The sequence below is a fragment of the Hemiscyllium ocellatum genome, chromosome 3, assembly GCF_020745735.1.
Source record: "Hemiscyllium ocellatum isolate sHemOce1 chromosome 3, sHemOce1.pat.X.cur, whole genome shotgun sequence".
In the NCBI taxonomy this organism is placed as follows: Eukaryota; Metazoa; Chordata; class Chondrichthyes; order Orectolobiformes; family Hemiscylliidae; genus Hemiscyllium; species Hemiscyllium ocellatum.
This window is the reverse complement of record NC_083403.1, coordinates 83211173-83228550: the sequence shown is the minus strand read 5'-3', so window position 1 is coordinate 83228550 and position 17378 is coordinate 83211173. Positions and strand designations below refer to the sequence as shown.

General features: G+C 40.0%; 1 protein-coding gene across 3 annotated transcripts in view; it reads right to left on the bottom strand.

The window, feature by feature from the left end:
- Positions 1-17378, bottom strand: part of rcan2 (regulator of calcineurin 2) — a 370985-nt gene that overhangs the window by 81889 nt on the left and 271718 nt on the right. For all 3 annotated transcript variants that reach the window (XM_060851291.1, XM_060851301.1, XM_060851310.1), the window contains 2 exons: positions 11577-11750; positions 1348-1519 (listed from right to left, as the gene is read on the bottom strand). In XM_060851291.1, the coding sequence (XP_060707274.1) occupies positions 1348-1519; positions 11577-11750 (346 nt within the window). The remainder of the gene's footprint in view (positions 1-1347; positions 1520-11576; positions 11751-17378) is intronic.

The following is a 17378-nucleotide window of genomic DNA, read 5'->3' as shown; positions in this document are numbered from 1 at the left end:
TAGATTAGATTCCCTACAGTGTGGAAATAGGCCCTTCGACCCAACAAGTCCACACCGATCTTCTGAAGAGCAACTCACCCGGACCCATTTCCCTCTGACTAATGCACTATGGGCAATTAGCATGACCAATTCACCTGACCTGCGCATCTTTGGATGGTGGGAGGAAACCGGAGCACCCGGAGAAAACCCACGCATACACCAGGAGAATGTGCAAACTCTACATAGTCACCTGAGGCTGGAATCAAACCTGGGTCCCTGGTGCTGTGAGGCAGCAGTGCTAACCACTGAGTCACCGTGCCGCTACTGCTTACTTACATTGGTTTTCTTAATACAAGCCAGTTAAAATTAATCATACCTACATAAAACATTCAGAACTTATAACATAAATCAGGTTCAATGTAACAGAATTTCTTGTGATCTTTTCTGCTAATGTATAAACATTTACTAGAAACCAGTCGCGCACACTCAAAATTGCCCATGCCTCTGGATGAATTAATCACGATTAGGAGTTTCCGCTTATATGTTTGTTTACAGGCTGGCTTCTCTACCCAATTATAGTGAGGAAATTTTAAAAGTCATTACTCACAGGTAGAGGACTGACAAAGTAATTTTTTTTCCCTATAAATCCATCTTTTCCCCAAGTTAGCCAAACTATATCAAGTTACCCCTTTTAAATGGGTCAACTTACTTTGTAAAACAAACGTTAAAAGGGCACCCTATTGAACTGGATCACAACAGATTTTGTAATGAGTGATTTGTAAACTAACCTGAGCAAAAGCCTGACAGAAAAAGAACACATTTCAAGAGAGGTACAACTTTTGTACATTTATGTACATTAAACCCAAATCAATAATGCTATCTCTTGCATCATGACATTTCTCAGTAACCTCCTTGCCTTAGATTGACTGCAGTTGCCCTAAATAATGAGTCAGAGTATACAAGCATACCTAATTTAGTATTAAATGATTAGACTGTAGTTAAGAAATTAAGTATAATAGAAGAACTTAATAGATCCCAGGTAAGAGACTGCAACATGTGAAAAGCAATATCATTGGAGGCAATTGGAAAGACAAAGCAGCCAAAGAGCTGGTAAAGGGAAACAGCATATTTTGTGCATGACATAACAGAGAATATATGAAAAGACCAGCAATGAATGAAAGATACTTTTCAGTCAAAGAGTTCGAGGGAACCCTTTGACGGCTTCATTTCTGCAAAGTGTTTGAGATTCCTAATCTTATAGCTTATAATGTCATACATGGTGATATTAAATATTGAGTGTAATCTTGCAAAATTAACATGCCATATGCTATTACCTTGTAACAATGATGAAAGATGGAAAAAACCTACCAGGTCCTAGTTTTGCCACTGCATAGAGAAGATCATAGTTGATGATTGGTGTGGCATCATCAATTTGCTGCCAACCCACAGGCGGTGACGCTGGAGGGGAGATGAGGAATTGTTTTGCTGGCTGTGGAGGGGCAAGGTGCAGATTGTCTCCATCTGGACCTTGATTTTGAACCTGGGAAATAAATTGGTACATGTTTAAACTATAATCTACAGTGTATCAGATGACAGCAGCAGTTCACTTCCAATACACGAGTGGACTCTTTTCATACTTGCATTATGAACCTGAACCTTCTCAGCAAGAAAAAAATGTAGTTACCTTTCTTCCATTCCAGTGTTTTAATTCTGTGCTGCTGAAACACATTCATTTAGAACTGAACAAATTCTGAACAGTTAGATAATGGCCTGGATCTTACAATGGCCAGACGGTCGTCATTGTAATGTAGATTGTAGTTGTGCACAGAGACCCTGCAGAATGCATTGTGGCAGACAATGAAGAAATTGTCTGGGAAACTGTATTTTTTCCTGAGCAACTTGACTATGCTTGCCAATTGGAGATTTCAGAGGGTTCTGATGAAATTACTCAGGAAAAGTTAAACTATTAAATACATTGTCCAACTCTAGAGTAATTATTTGGATTATTTGGGGCCGCACGTGGCTCAGTGGTTAGCACTGCTGCCTCACAGTGCCACAGAGACAGGTTTGATTCCAGCGTCTGACTGTTTGTGGAGTTTGCATATTCTCCCCTTGTCTACGTGGGTTTCTTCCAGGTGCTCCGGTTTCCTCACAAAATTCAAAGATGTGCAGGTTAGGTGAATTGGCCCTGTTAAATTGTCCACAGTGTTCAGGGATGCGTGGGTTGGGTGCATTAGTCAGGGGTTGAACGTAGGGGAATGGGTCTAGGTGGGTTACTTTTTGGATGGTTGGTGTGGACTTGTTGGGCCGAAGGGCTTGTTTCCACACTATGGGGATTCTATTCTATTCAATAGACCCCACATCTACCTTGGAGACAGTCAGGTGTGGAGATCAGAGTCAAGAGTATGGCACTGGAAAAGCACAGCAGGTCAGGCAGCATCCGAGGAGCAGGAAAAATTGACATTTCAGGCAAAAGCCCTTTATCAGGAAGAGTTTTTGCCCGAAATGTCGATTTTCCTAAGCTGATCTGACCCTCCTGAATCTGATCTGATACACCACTTCCCAATCAGTGAACATGAAGAACTCCCAGACCTAACACCCAACCTCCCTGTTCCCAAGCGGGATCTGACTTCTTCCACCCACCCTAACATAACCTACAAACTCGATAGTTTAGCCTGCCAACTTGTACCTTGGCACCTTACCCATTCCCCCTTGGCATCATCTACCACTCTACCCCTACCTAGCTTGCACAATATTTACTGACCACCTTACCTCCCACTCATTTGGCACTGTACTTACTTGACACCCAACCCTCTATTCATCTGGCATCCTATCCCTGGCACCTTCCCTCTTCCCAGCTCACACCTAACTTTCCGAGCACCCTATCCCTTACTCACCTGATAATCTACCTCAGCATCCTCACTCTCCCCAGCTGGCACCATAACCACCTTGCATCTATGTTCTTGGCACCCCTACCCATTTAACAACCCAACCCTTCCCAACCGCTAATCTACCCAACTGGTACTCTACCAACATACATCTGGCAATTACTTACCTAACACTCTATTCCCCCAGCATCCTATCCTTCCCATCTCCTTCTACACTCCTACCTTAATATTACACCTACGTCATGTACTAATGCTTTGACAGCATCTGACGAAGTGGCTGTCAGGAATTTTGCATTTCAGAATATGGTAGCTGACATCTGTGAACAGAGTAGACAAGCAGGAGGCTGGAAGAACACAGCAAGCCAAGCATCATCAAGAGGTGGAGAAGTCCATGTTTCGGGTATAATCCTTCTTCAGAACTATGAACAGGGGACAGAGTTTGCCTTCTGCTGACAATTCTGCACAATGACAGAACTGGCAGAATGGAAGTACAGATCCATGTTTTGGAGGAAGCCCTGAGTGGGTTCGCCTCACAGAAATGTGGAGCTCCTTTCTTTTGTAAAGGACGGGGTCTGGGAGGTATCGTGCGTGTAATTGCTAATTCTTGGAAATGCTAACCCAATATTTCAATATGGTGAAGAAGAATTTGCACACTCCATCACTCTGGCTCACAATTGATTGCATCAATGTGGGCTCAAGGTAAAGCTTGAAATAAAGAATACTTCCATGGCCACTTAAAAAAAAAACTTTATAAACAAACAGCCTCCAACCACCTTTCACAGTCATGATGGTCTCTAGTAAAATTACTTTGGTAATCCCTTGAGGGAGCATATCACAGCTGAAGGATCAATTGGGGGCATGACGTTTGGCATCAGTATCTGTGGGCTTGGGAAATAAAAGATATCAGAAATATTTCTGCTGTTAATTACTAGTAAGTGCCCTTTCTACAAAATATGCACTTGTCAACTGGGCAACAACAAGATTGGACTTGATACGAATTCCACAGACTGTACAATGCTTTGTGAAAAGACAGTTTAAGAGTACACATGAAGGTTGACTGGTTAATCAAGCTATCAGAGACAATTAGTTATTGTGGAATTGCAAGATGGCCTTATTCAGTGTCTTCCACATTTAAACACATTGAATATTAATACTCTGATTATTATAAAGAATATAACAATGACATGTGGCATTGGGAATTGGTCAGAACTCAAACAGCACAGAGTTTGTTCACTTTTGGAATAAAAGGAAAACACTATGAATTTAATAGAATATCGTCTCTTGGAAGCACTATCAGATTCATGCTGTTGTGTTACTACAAGGTTGCGATAAATTTTAAATTCTGAATAAGAATGCTATGGCAAAATGGGAACATGTGCTTTCAGCATAGAAGTTCATGCACCATCAGCAATCTGAACACAATGTTCCATGTCCCTAAAGCCTTTTATGAGGTTTAGAGTCAATCTTTTATATTCCAATTTCCAATTTGAGCTCCTGACAAGTAAGGCTCCATAATTGGAACTTTAATTCAGAAAATAAACTTGAACGTTATAATTATCCAGACAGGATTATTCCAACTGAAGAAATGATGAAATCCAACAAATTGGCCATACAGCAATTTTGTCTGGTCAAGTTTCCTCCTCTGTTGATTTTGTGACTGGGTTTTGCATCCATGTGGTGTTATCTTGAACATCGTAATTGCACATGGCACAAAGATCCTTTTCTAAGCTCAGTGCACATTAAAAAGAGAGGCCACTGCCAATAGTAGCTAAGATTCCTACTTCCTCAACTATTATCATTGCAACATAGAGACATACAGCATAGAAATTGGCCGTTTGGCCCACCACATATATAATGACCAACAAACGACACTAATCCCATTTATCTGCACTTGGTCTATAGCCTACTATTCCCTGACATTTTAAGTACTAATCCAGGTGCTTCTTAAATGTTGCAAGATTATCTACCTCCACCAGCCTCTCAGGCAGCACATTTCTCATTTCTACCACCCTTTGGATGAAATCATCATCTCTTGGATCTCCTCTAAACTCTTTGCTCCTCACCTTAAACTTATGCCATCTGTTCTTAGACATGTCTGCCACGGGGAAGAGGTCTATATCTATCAACTTTATATACCTCAATCAGATCCCCACTCAGCCTCTTCTGTTCTAAGGAAAACAAACTCAGCCTATCCAGTCTCTCCTCATAACTGAGACTTTCCATCCCAGAAAATATCCTGGTAAATTTCCTCTGCACTCTCTCAAGCTCCCTTTCTCCCCCAATCTGACTACCATGCTGATATCTTCAGAGATCCATGGACTTGTACACCCAGGTCCCTTTGTTTCTCAGTGCTCCCTGATGACCAACCAATCATTGTATATTTACTTCATTTAGTAGACCTCCCAAATTGCATCATCTCACATTTATCAGGATTAAATTTCATCTACCATTGCTCTGCCCAATTTACAAACTAATCAATATCTGACAAGCCCGAGACCATTCATATCAGTATAACAATATCACTATTTTTTGTGTCATCTGCAAACTTATGAATTATACTTTCTACATTCACATCCAAGTTGTAAGCTAGCTCACGGAGCTGGTGAATTTGTTCTGAGACTCTTCATCATCATGCTAGATAACATCAGTAGTTTATCTCTAGTGAAGTGTTGGTGTTCTGGTCTGCTTGCTATTCATCTGTCTCGGTTTGTTGTGGTGGGTGATATCATTTCTGGTTCTGTTTCTGAGAGATTGGTAAATGGGGTCCAAATCGAAATGATTGTTAATGGAGTTCTGGTTTGAATGCCAGGCCTCTAGGAATTCCCATGTATGTCTTTGTTTAGCCTGTCCAAGGATGGATGTATTGTCCCAGTCGAACTGGTGTCCCTCTGTCTCCACGTATGGATACGAAAGAAAGTTAGTCATGTCTTTTGGTGGCTAGTTGGTGCTCATGTATCCTGGCGGCTAGCTTCTTGTCGGTTTGTCCAATGAAATGTTTGTTGCAGTCCTTGCAAGGTATTTTGTATATTTTACCTTTCCTAGTACTGAGTAATCCAGTTCTTCAGAAATGTTTCCAATAATTTCTCTGCTGCTGGTTGTTGGTACAGGGCCTTTAAGTTCCTCAGGAGCTGTTTCAGCGTGGTGGAAGGTTTGTGGGCTACACAGACAAAGAGTGACACCAGTTCGACTGGGACAATGCATCCATCCTGGGACATGCTAAATAGAGACACACACAGGAATTCATAGACCCTTGGCACTCAAACTAGAACTCCATTAACAAACAGGTTTGGAACCCATTTAGCAACCTCTCAGAAACAGAACCGGAAATGATATCAACAACCACCACAAATTGAGACAGATACGTAACAAGCGGGACAGAAAAACAACGCTTCATCAAGGGTCACTGATGTTACCAAGCATGGTGATGAAACATCTGAGAACAAACCTCAAATGAGCAAACTTAAAACTTGATCCACAACCTGAGCTACAAATCTTCTCCAAAATCTCATTCACATCCAAGTTGCTAATGCAAATAACAAATACCAAGGGTCCTAGCACTGAACACTGTGGAGCACGGCTGGCCACAGGTTTACAATTACAAAAACACCCCTCCACCACCACTTTCTGCCTCCTGTTTGGCTGCCAATGTGGGATCCAGTTTGCCAATCTGTCTTGGATTCCATGGGCTATTACCCACCAGCCTTCCATTTGTGACTTCATCAAAGGCTTTACTGAATTCCACACAAACCACATCAACTGCATTACCCTCATCAATATACTGTGTCACCATTTCAAAAGATTCAATTAAATGAGTCAGACAGGGTCTTCCCAAACAAATCGCTGATCAATCCCTGCCTTTCCCAGTATTGATTAATCCTGTTTTTCAGAATTTTTTCCAATAATCTCCCTACTGCAGATGTCAAATTAACTGGTCTGTAATGACCTTGTCTCTCCTTGCTGTCCTTCTTGAAAGAAGAAATCATATTAAATATCCTCCAGTCTACTGGCAGTTCACCTGTGGCCAGTGAAGTATTAAATGTATCCACAAAGGCCCAGCAATCTCTTCCCTTACCTCCATTATCAGCCTGGGGTACATCTCATCAGGCTCTGGGGATTTGAGCACCTATGTGCCTGTTAAAATGATAATATTTCCTTCTTATTAATTTTAATGTGCTCTAGAACCTCAACATCCCAAATTATATCCTGGAGTACAATTTCTTTCTCCCCTGCGAATACAAACAAGATGTATTCATCTAAGACTGCACCAAGGTACACTGGCTCCACACACAAGTTGCCCCTTTGGTCTCACTCTTTCCCTCAACAACTCTCAGTATCTCTTGGCACCCATGGTTGCCTAGATCTGTTGCCCTTGCCCTTTGTTCCTATAGGAACACAGTGCCCTTGAATTCTCACGATCTTACTTTTAAAAGATTCTCACTTTTCAAATGTAGACTTACTTGCAAGTAGCTATTCCCAGTCTACATTGGCCAATTCTTGTCTAATGTCACTGGAATTGACCATCCCTCAATTTAAACACGTAATCCTTTCCATAATGACTCTGAAACTTAGAGTTACAGTCACTATCAGCAAAATGCTAATCCATTGAAACGCCAACCATTTGATTGGTTGTGTTTCTATTCCTTCCAAATAAGTTTTTTTTAAATTCATTCACGGGATGAGGGCATAGCTGACTATTGCCCACAGGGCAGTTAAGAGTCAACCACATTGATGTGGTTCTGGAGTCACACGCAGGTCAAACCAGGTAAGGATGGCAGTGTCCTTCCTTTTCCTGATATTGGCAATGGATTTGTGGTTATTGTTAGATTCTCATTTCCAGATACTTACTGAATTCAAATTCCAGGCAGGATTTGAACCTGGGACCCCAGAAAGTTGTCTGTCTCTGGATTGACAATCCAGTGATAATACCACTCGACCATTGCCTCCCCTATCTGCTATATCTTCCCATTTTCTGCTGATAGATGAGTGAATAAAGTGAATTGTGTATCATGAAGCAGATTTTTGCAATTACAGTGCAATTGTGAAACATTTGCATAGTTTCACCAAATTTTCCAAAATACATTCTTAACATCCACTTGGAATCCTGGGCAGCAGGATTCTATTGCTCCTTCATCATGAGCACTTGCTCCTTCATATTGTACATGTATTGATTATGACTTGCCAAATGCTACCTCATATCCACTAACTGCACCCTTTGGAGTACATATAATTGTGTGGGGATGGTGGGGTGCAAATATTAGCCAGAGGGATGTAGTGTACAAGCTGCCTTGTTCTTGGCTTCTGATGTGATGGCTGGCTGTTTGTTCAGCTTACAATGAGTTCCAAAAAAGAAACATGTTAGAATTCTGGCTCGAAAATATCTTTAAACAAAACTTTGCACTACACAATGCTCTGTGTGATGGTTTTATATATACTTGTAAAAAGGGAGCAAGGCATTAAAGGAGACTAGCTTTAAATCCAATTTCTCTTATTTTCTCTTTGCACTTCAGCAAGCAAAATCATGGTGTCACCTTCCAAGAAATTCAAGAACTTGTAATCTCTCATTTTGATCTATCTTCTTTTGTGCTAGATGGATGATTCTGCAAATGAACACTGCCTGTAAATATTGCCCCATGTTGGAAACAAAAGATTATGAATCACTCAGAATTGCCTTCTTGTATTGTTAGGGAAGTAATGTAGCATTATTGAGTTGAAGTTAATAGGAATCCATCTTACATACATAATTGGCCTCAAACCGAAAAGTGGGTCAGAGTACTGGAGTTAGACTGGCAGGTAGAAATTCCTCTTGACACCAGTAGTAATGCCATCTCAGAGGAAAATTATTTATGTATAGAAACTGTTCAGTGTTGTGCATGTATTTCATTCTTTTCTGCCAATTAGCAACAAGGCCTCTTTTGTTTCATAAATTCTATCAGGCCACATGCATATTCCATTGAATCAGGGACGTGTAAATGTGCAATTTTCTTTTAGGTTGATGACACTAAAGCGTATGGTTGATTCATTCCCTGAACTTATTGTTTGTATCCTGATGGCCTCTCCCCCTTTGCCCTGCCCACCAACTGCAACTTCCTCAGCCATCAGACCTGCACTCCTTTCCTGCTAATGGCAGTAACTTAAAGTGCGAAGAGAACCATGAAGTTGATTGAAACACCAGATGAGTACTTTTCAGCAACTGTGTATACGGCAAGTGATTTTCTAGCATTATTTATCACCAGACCAGCATATAATTAGAAGGATATAAATAAAAAAGATCTGTGGTGGGTAAACTAATTTAAGATACAAGATTCTCATCAGCAGTGACTCCTAATATCAAGGCACAAGAAGTGAAAAACTGCTATGAAAAGTCCACTCACTGAACACGGCCTATGACACCTGCTTGATGTTCATTGATTGCAGCAACCTTTAAACAATGTCATGTCATTAAAAGGAAGAACAACGTGCTAAGCTTAGACCAACAGTCGGACTCCTCTTACTGACATTGTGATAGTGCTGCATGCTTTCATCCAAAAAGTTATCAGTTACTTCATTATAAGCTGAGTGCTCTTGCAGTGAAGTTGAAGACGGAATGGAGCACTTAGAAACAGGCACCCTTGATGTTTTATATACTTAAAAATAAAACAGCTGAGGTCGGGTTTTACTGTACATTAATACACAATCCTTTCAACTTCAGGGGCCTGGTTTCAAATTCATTGTGGAATAATGGGAACAATATTTAGACTCTGTTAGTTGTAAGAGCTCTATATGATGTGTTTAGATAGGCACATAACAACTCTCAGTATTAACTGTAAATTCATTCAGCAATTTTGTTTTGTTTGGAGGGAGAGGAAAGAGTTGAGTTTAAATATAATTTAAATTAATGAATTAAAAAGTTTTGACAAACAGTTTTCACCAAAACACTACATGTTTAATAGCTATTTAAATCAGACTGAAAATAAGTATCACATTGAAAAGGCAGCATTTTAAAACCCTACAGTTTGGCCCAGGTGTTAAATATTGTCTGAGTGGTACAAGAAAGGAAAAAAAACTAGCAGAATATTTACATTACCCTCACCAACAACACACAGTGGCAGTAGAGTGTAATAACTACAAGCTGCATTGCAGCAATTCACCATGTTCACTTTGACCTCATCTTTTAAATCTATGACCTCTAACATTTAAGGAGAGGCAGTGACTTTTAACCCAGAGACCGAGATAATGCTCTGGGCAACTGGGTTTGAATCCCACTATGGTAGATGGTGGAAGTTGAATTTAATAAACACCTGGAATTAAGAGTCTATGACGACCGGGAATCCATTGCCAATTATTGGAAAAACCCATCTGGTTCACTAATGTTCTTTATGGAAGGAAACTGATGTCCTTACCTGTCTGGCCTACATGTGAACTCCAGACCCACAGTAATGTGGTTGACTTTTAATTGTCCCTCTGGGAAATTAGAGATGGGTAAAAAATGCCTAATCAGTGATGCCCTCATCCTGTGAATGACTGAGAAAAAAAGGACAAGGGCATCAGGTGAGTGGAAACATCATTAAGTTCCCCTCCAAGCCAGACACATCTTGACTTGGAACCATTTCTTTAGCATCGCTCGGTCAAAATCCTTGGCCTCCCTTCCTCAGAGCACTGTGGGTTTACATATCCCTCATGGGCTGGAGTGGTTCAAGACAGTTCATCATCACCTATTCAAAGGCAATTCAGGACAGGCAATAAATGTTGACTTTATTACTGATACCCACATCTATTTAAAAAAGTAAAAACAATCATTTAGATTTCCTTCCATTGGAATCTAAAGATTTCCATGATTTCTTCTAGAAATATCCTACAGAAACTCAAAAGATGAATAAAACACCTACCACATTTTCCTTGGTGTGTTCTACCCAACTGGATTTTAACAGTTCATTGCAAATTTGGACTCAATGGATTGGAATTCCCTCAGAGTTCAGATTTGGGCAAACTGTATCCTAGCAGGTGGCTCACATTTGACCTGATTTTGAACATCAAGCTCATTGTTGAGCTGTTGGCAACTGTCACACATTCCTGTTAGCTAACTCTCCTGTTAGCTAACTCTCCTGCAGGGCAAGAATGTGGTTCACCACATTGCCAGCATCGGTCTCACTATTGGGGTTCTACCTTTCAGTGGGAAGTTGTTCAGATGTCAGGCTCATAGCAGATAAAGCAGACCTGGGTCCACACTATTTCAGGGGACATCAGTTTTTTTTCAGGGGTACTAAAATATATGTCTCAGAACCTTAATTTGTTTTGGTAAGGGGCTAATTATTACATTTGGTGGCAGCCAGAGATATCTGAAATCTCAGTTTTGGGTCAGATGTCTTCGAGAATCTTAAAGATGTGCAATGCTGATCTCCAAATTTTGACTTCAACATGCCTGCATTTAAGCAACATAATTTTTGTCTGGCCTTTACACCCGCCCCACCCCACTCATTTATTTCTCAGCCCTCTTCCCCTTCTCCCAATCCTGATGAAGGCTCCTGCCCAAAACATCAACTCTCCTGCTCTTCTGATGCCACTTCACCTGCTGTGCTTTATCCAGCTCCACATTTTATCAATTTTGTCTGATTTCTACTCTAACTGAACTAGTTAAACAAATCTTATTTTTTGATTAAATCCTTGGCTTCAGTTTCTTTATCAAATGTCTTAATGTTTTATGATCAAAGGTCAAAGTCCTGAATTCATTACCTGTGCAAAGTAGAGTTTTAGCTTTTTCCCATTGAACTTTGTTTCATGGAGCTCTATTCTGGCACGGGCTGCTACTTTAGGATTGCTGAAGTTAATTCGTACACGTCTGAAACTTTTAAACAGTTGGAATGTGGCATGGTCATCATAGGCCAAGAATAGTGCCTCAAATTTCTCCTGTATTTAAGAAACACAAAAGAATACAAAAACTTAAAATGCTGACATTTCACAACTTTTCTCCAAACATCTCAACCTTTAAACAATGTCCTTTGGAAATATCAAAATTTGCATTCAGCAAAATTGTATATGTACAACTTCATATTCACATGAATAACAAGGTTCAAATCAATGGGATCTTGTAAATAAATGCAAAAAATAAAAGTAATACAAAGGTCCAGTTTCACAGTAAGAACAATTTCTTTGCAACTGAAAGAATGCTGGAGACACAAGCAGAGGCTAAAAATGGTCACATTGAGTTAGGCAGCTGTTTGAAGGATAAAATAACTGTAATAGTGATAATTACAGCAGGCCATTAAAACCAAAGCATAAATTTTCATTTTCCCCACCTTCATGGTAATTGATTGGAAAAGGTCACCTGACACTAGTAAAATCCAAAGGTATTTCATTCCACTACCAGATTACCCATTAAGCAGTAAAAATGAAATTTTACTTGTTCTTGTCAGTGATAAATTCAATTCAAAATAAGAATAGAGATTTCTAGAAATATGCAGCATGCCCAGCAGCATCCATGAAGAATGAAACAGAGTAAATGGGCTGGGTTTTATGGGTTAGGAGTCACAATACTTCCCTATCCTATAGAAACATCCACCATGAGCTGACAAATTTAAAAATGGCTGTGCTTCAGTGATATTATGCTTGAGGAGTAGTCTTAATGAAGTGATGAGGTCATTCTGTGACTTCATGCCTTCCAGGGACAGGAAGTCCCATCCTGAAGAGCTGCCAGCCAATCACATTCACCAGGAGATGAGTAGCCTCAAGAGACCTCAGTTCCAACAGCAGTGACTACTGCAGGAAATCACAGGAGAAGATCTCTAGTGACCAGACTTAGAGATAAGTCTGGGGTTCTTCATGAGGGATCCTAGGAAGGGTGGAGAAGGGTATGGGTGTTTTGCAGGCACAAACTGAGAGTAACACCTTGCGGGAGGATGACCCCAAAGGGTACATAAGGTCCCTGTAAAGATGTATCCTATTTCCTTTCTACTTTTTCACCACAGATGGTGAAGTAGTGGACTGTTCTCCTTCATTCCACCTTCCCCAACCATATGTTGCAGCAGGAGTGGAAACAGGCCCTTAACTGACCAATTAAGAACTTCAATGAGCCCAAGAGTGGGCAATCTGGTCAATGCTTTATTCTCACTATATTACTGCAGACACCTCAGTGATTGAGTAGGAATGTTGATCACTCATCCTAGTTTACACCTCCTATTCACCTGTTAATATGCTGGTTTTGACTGTAAAATTATTTCTAATACTTCAAAAAGCTGTCAAACATTTGGCAGAACCAACCTGAAATGTTAACACCTTTTCTCCACAAATTCCGCCACGCCTGCTGGGCATTTCCAGTATTTTCTAGTTTTATCAGATTTCTAGTTGTGACAGTATTTTGCTTTTGTATTAACATAATGTATTCCATGAAACTGCATTGTTCTGGGTCTTGAAAAAGATAGTGAACCCAAAATATGCATCTCAAACAAGCCTTACATCATTTGAGGAGAACACAAATGCGAGGCAACACACTCTTCAAAGAGGTGTCATTTGGAAATTGTACTCCCTAATTCGCTCATTTTCTCTCCCATTCCTATTCTTGCCCTTGTCTCCATGGTTTGTTAAAGTAAGTACTGTTCTCCAAAATAAAATCAAGTAAGGTGGTAAATGCTGGAAATATCAAACCATAAGACCATAAGACATAGGAGTGGAAGTAAGGGCATTCGGCCCATCGAGTCCACTCCGCCATTCAATCATGGCTGATGGGCATTTCAACTCCACTTACCAGCATTCTCCCCGTAGCCCTTAATTCCTCATGACATCAAGAATCTATCAATCTCTGCCTAGAAGACATTTAGCGTCCCGGCCTCCACTGCACTCTGCGGCAATGAATTCCGCAGGCCAACCACTCTCTGGCTGAAGAAATGTCTCCGCATTTCTGTTCTGAATTGACCCCCTCTAATTTTAAGGCTGTGTTCACGGGTCCTAGTCTCCTCATCTAACGGAAAAAATTTCCCAGCGTCCACCTTTTCCAAGCCATGTATTATCTTGTAAGTTTTTATTAAGTCTCCCCTTAATCTTCTATACTCCAATGAATACATTCCCAGGATCCTCAGCTGTTCCTCATATGTGAGATCAACCATTCCAGGGATCATCCGTGTGAATCTCCGCTGGACACATTCCAGTGCCAGTATGTCCTTCCTGAGGTGTGGGGACCAAAACTGGACACTGTATTCCAAATGGGGCCTAACCAGAGCTTTATAAAGTCTCAGCAGCACAACGGTGCTTTTATATTCCAACCCTGTTGAGATAAACAAAAACAGAAACTCAGCAGGTCTGGCAGCATCTGTTGAGAAAAAGCAGAGTAAGTGTTTTAAGGTCAATTGACCATTCTTCAGAACTGAAAGTAGCTCAGAAAAGGTGGTATATATACTGAAAACAGGGGTGAGTAAGGGAAAGAAAGGACTGATCGAATAGATGGAGATGGAGGCCAGAGAGAGCCAGAAAGACAAATTAGGTAGACAAGGGGATGGATTATAGTAATAAGGTAATAAAAGCTGTTAATGAGAACCATAAGTAGGTAAAAATGGATTGGCTGTGCTGAAAGCAGTCTCTGTCATGACTAGGCAACCAGATTGCAGAGGAACTACATTCCATCTGCAAATATGACACCAGGGTGGAAGATGCCTGCCACTTCAACAGATCACCATGTTTCCTGGGCAACATTTCTGTCTCAGGCCTGCTGCAGTACTCCAAAGAGGCCCAGCACAAACTGGAAGAACAGCATCCCGTTTCCCACTTGGGGACCTTTGCAGTGGCAGGACCTAATATTGAGTTTAATAATTTTAGAAATTGAACATCTTTTTCTCTGTCTTTTACCCATCCACACAATCTGTCATGACATTAGCTGCTTTCAGCAGAGCCAACCTATTTCACCTCATTACATCCTCATTATTAACTTTTCTTTCTGCCTGGCATACTATCATCCATCTCTTTGTCTGCCTTTTGTTCTCTCTCTTTGGGCTCAATCTCCATCCATCTGCTTACTCCTTCCCATCTATCCCTTGTCTTCAGCATACTTACTACATTTTCCTCATTACTATCAGTTCTGAAGGGTGACAAGACTCGAAATGTTAGCTTTGTTTTCTCTCCACAGATGCTCCAGACCTACTGAGATTCCCCAGTAAATACTGTTTTAAGTATTCTTCTATGTTGGTCAAATGTCAAATCTAAGTAAGGGGAATCACAACTCAACTCTTAACACCTTCTTGGTTAGTTATAATTATTAAAAATTTTCCTTTTTAGCATGTAGCTATTACACTTCAATTTAAAAATTAAGTTCTGAATGCATGCATGCAGAAGAGGCAACTAGTCAAACCATATCAGGCGATAGATTATCTCCCTCGTGGGTTATAAATGGGGAATTATTAAGAATTATTATGAGACTATCAAAATTAGTTTTGGTCCCCATGCCTGTGGGGGAAAGGATAAGTTGTCCTTTGACCGTCATTAGGGGAAAAAGTTCAAAATTATTTCGCATGTCTGTTAAAATACTGGAAAGGATTCACCCACAAACATTACTGTCTTTAGCATATGCTTCTTAGCATACAGCAAAGTTTCAATTTTAAATCTGTAAGCCTTGCTGTGTGCAGGTGGTAGTCCAATGCAGTACTTGTCCAAAATACTGCTTTTCCTTTAAAATGTTTCCAATACAAATAAAGACAAGAGGATTCAGCAGGCAATGAAGCCAAACTTCTATTGCATTTCTACACAGAGATATAATTGGTTTGGTGGTTTAACAGAAGAATTAATTAGAAGCACAGTCTGAAATGTATCCACCTTACTCTGTCTTCAACACTAAATTGGTGGACTAATTGTGTAGACTAATTAGACCCATGAGAACGAGGATTAAATATAGAAAATCACTTAAGAACTAGAGATTATTAAATAAATACTGTGCAGATCAAAGTGCTTTTTGCACTACTGGGGCCATCAATACAATATCTGTTGAAATCAATACAATCTATTCCCTTAATTCAAAATGATCTGGTGACTCAATATTTTGAACTGCTCTCCAACTTTTCCATGCTATTTACATTGTTTAATTTAAATTAGCGGATAATTAAAAAAAAGGTTTCAAGTTAGAAATAGAATATGTCCTCTGAATTATGTTCAGATTATGTTCTGAATTATGTTCAGATCATTACTATTATAAGTTAGTAACAAAGCGAGATCCATTACCAGAAAGATTCTAAGATTCATTTGACAAGAATCAAAACAACTCGGAATATTGTTGAAATGTAAATTCTGTTTCACAGTTTTTGATGAATGAAAGTTGACTACTCACAGGATGCATAAATTAAGTTTGTTGGCTGCGTTTACATCGAAAATGAGAGTAGGCTATTTAGTACTTTAAGCTTGCTTTGCCATTCACTTTGAATATGATTGAGCACCCACCTCAATGGTCTGTTTCTGCTTTTTCCTCATATCCCTTGATCCGTTCAGCCCGAAGTGCTACAACCAAGTCCTTCTTGTAATCATACAATAGTTTGGTCTCAACTGCTTTCTGTGGTAGTGAATTCCACAGATTCACCATGCTCTTGGTGAAGAAATTTCTTATCTCAGTCCTAAATGGTTTATCTTGTATCCTTAGGACCCATGATTGCAGATGTCCCTGCCTTCGGGAACTTCCTTCCTGCAGCTGCCATGGCTAGTCATGTTAGAATTTTATAGGTTTCTATGAGAACCTTCCCTCATTCTTCTGAACTCCAGTGAATATAATTGCCCGAAACATTGATTTTCCTGTTCCTCAGATGCTGCCTGAACTGCTGTGCTTTTCCAGCACCACTCTAATCTAGAATCCAGTGAATATAATTCTAACCTATTAAACATTCCTCATACATCAGTCCTGATATCCTAAGGTTAAGCCTAGTGAATACACACTTCACTTCCTCCATAGCAAACATATCCTTCCTCAGAAAAGAGAATGAAAACAGTGTACAGTGTGTCACCAAGTTCCTGTACAATTGCAAAAGATATCCCTGTCCTATACTCAAATCCTGTCATTATGAAGGCCATGACACCATTTGCCGCCTTTACTGCCTGCTGCTTACATGCTTACCTTCAGCGACTGGTGCACAAGCATTCCCCCCCTCTCAATTTATATCCAGTCAGACACCAATCTGCCTTCCAGTTTTTTCTACTAAAGTGGATAACCTCACATTTGTCCATATTATAATGCATTTGCCATCCATTTATCCAGTCATTCAGCTTATCCAAATCACATTGAATCATCTCTGCATCCTCCCTTCAACTCACTCTTACACATGACTTTGTCATCTGCAAATTTGGAAATATTACATTTAGTTCCCTAATTAAATTCATTAACATACTGACTTTGCACATGACTTTGTCATCTGCAAATTCAGAAATATTACATTTAGTTACCTAATTAAATTAATTAACATATCGTGAATAGCTGGATTCCTATCATTGATCCCTGCACTATTCCACTAGTGATGCCAGCCATTCAATAAAAGACCATTTATTGCTCTTCTTTTGTTTCCTATTCTATCCATC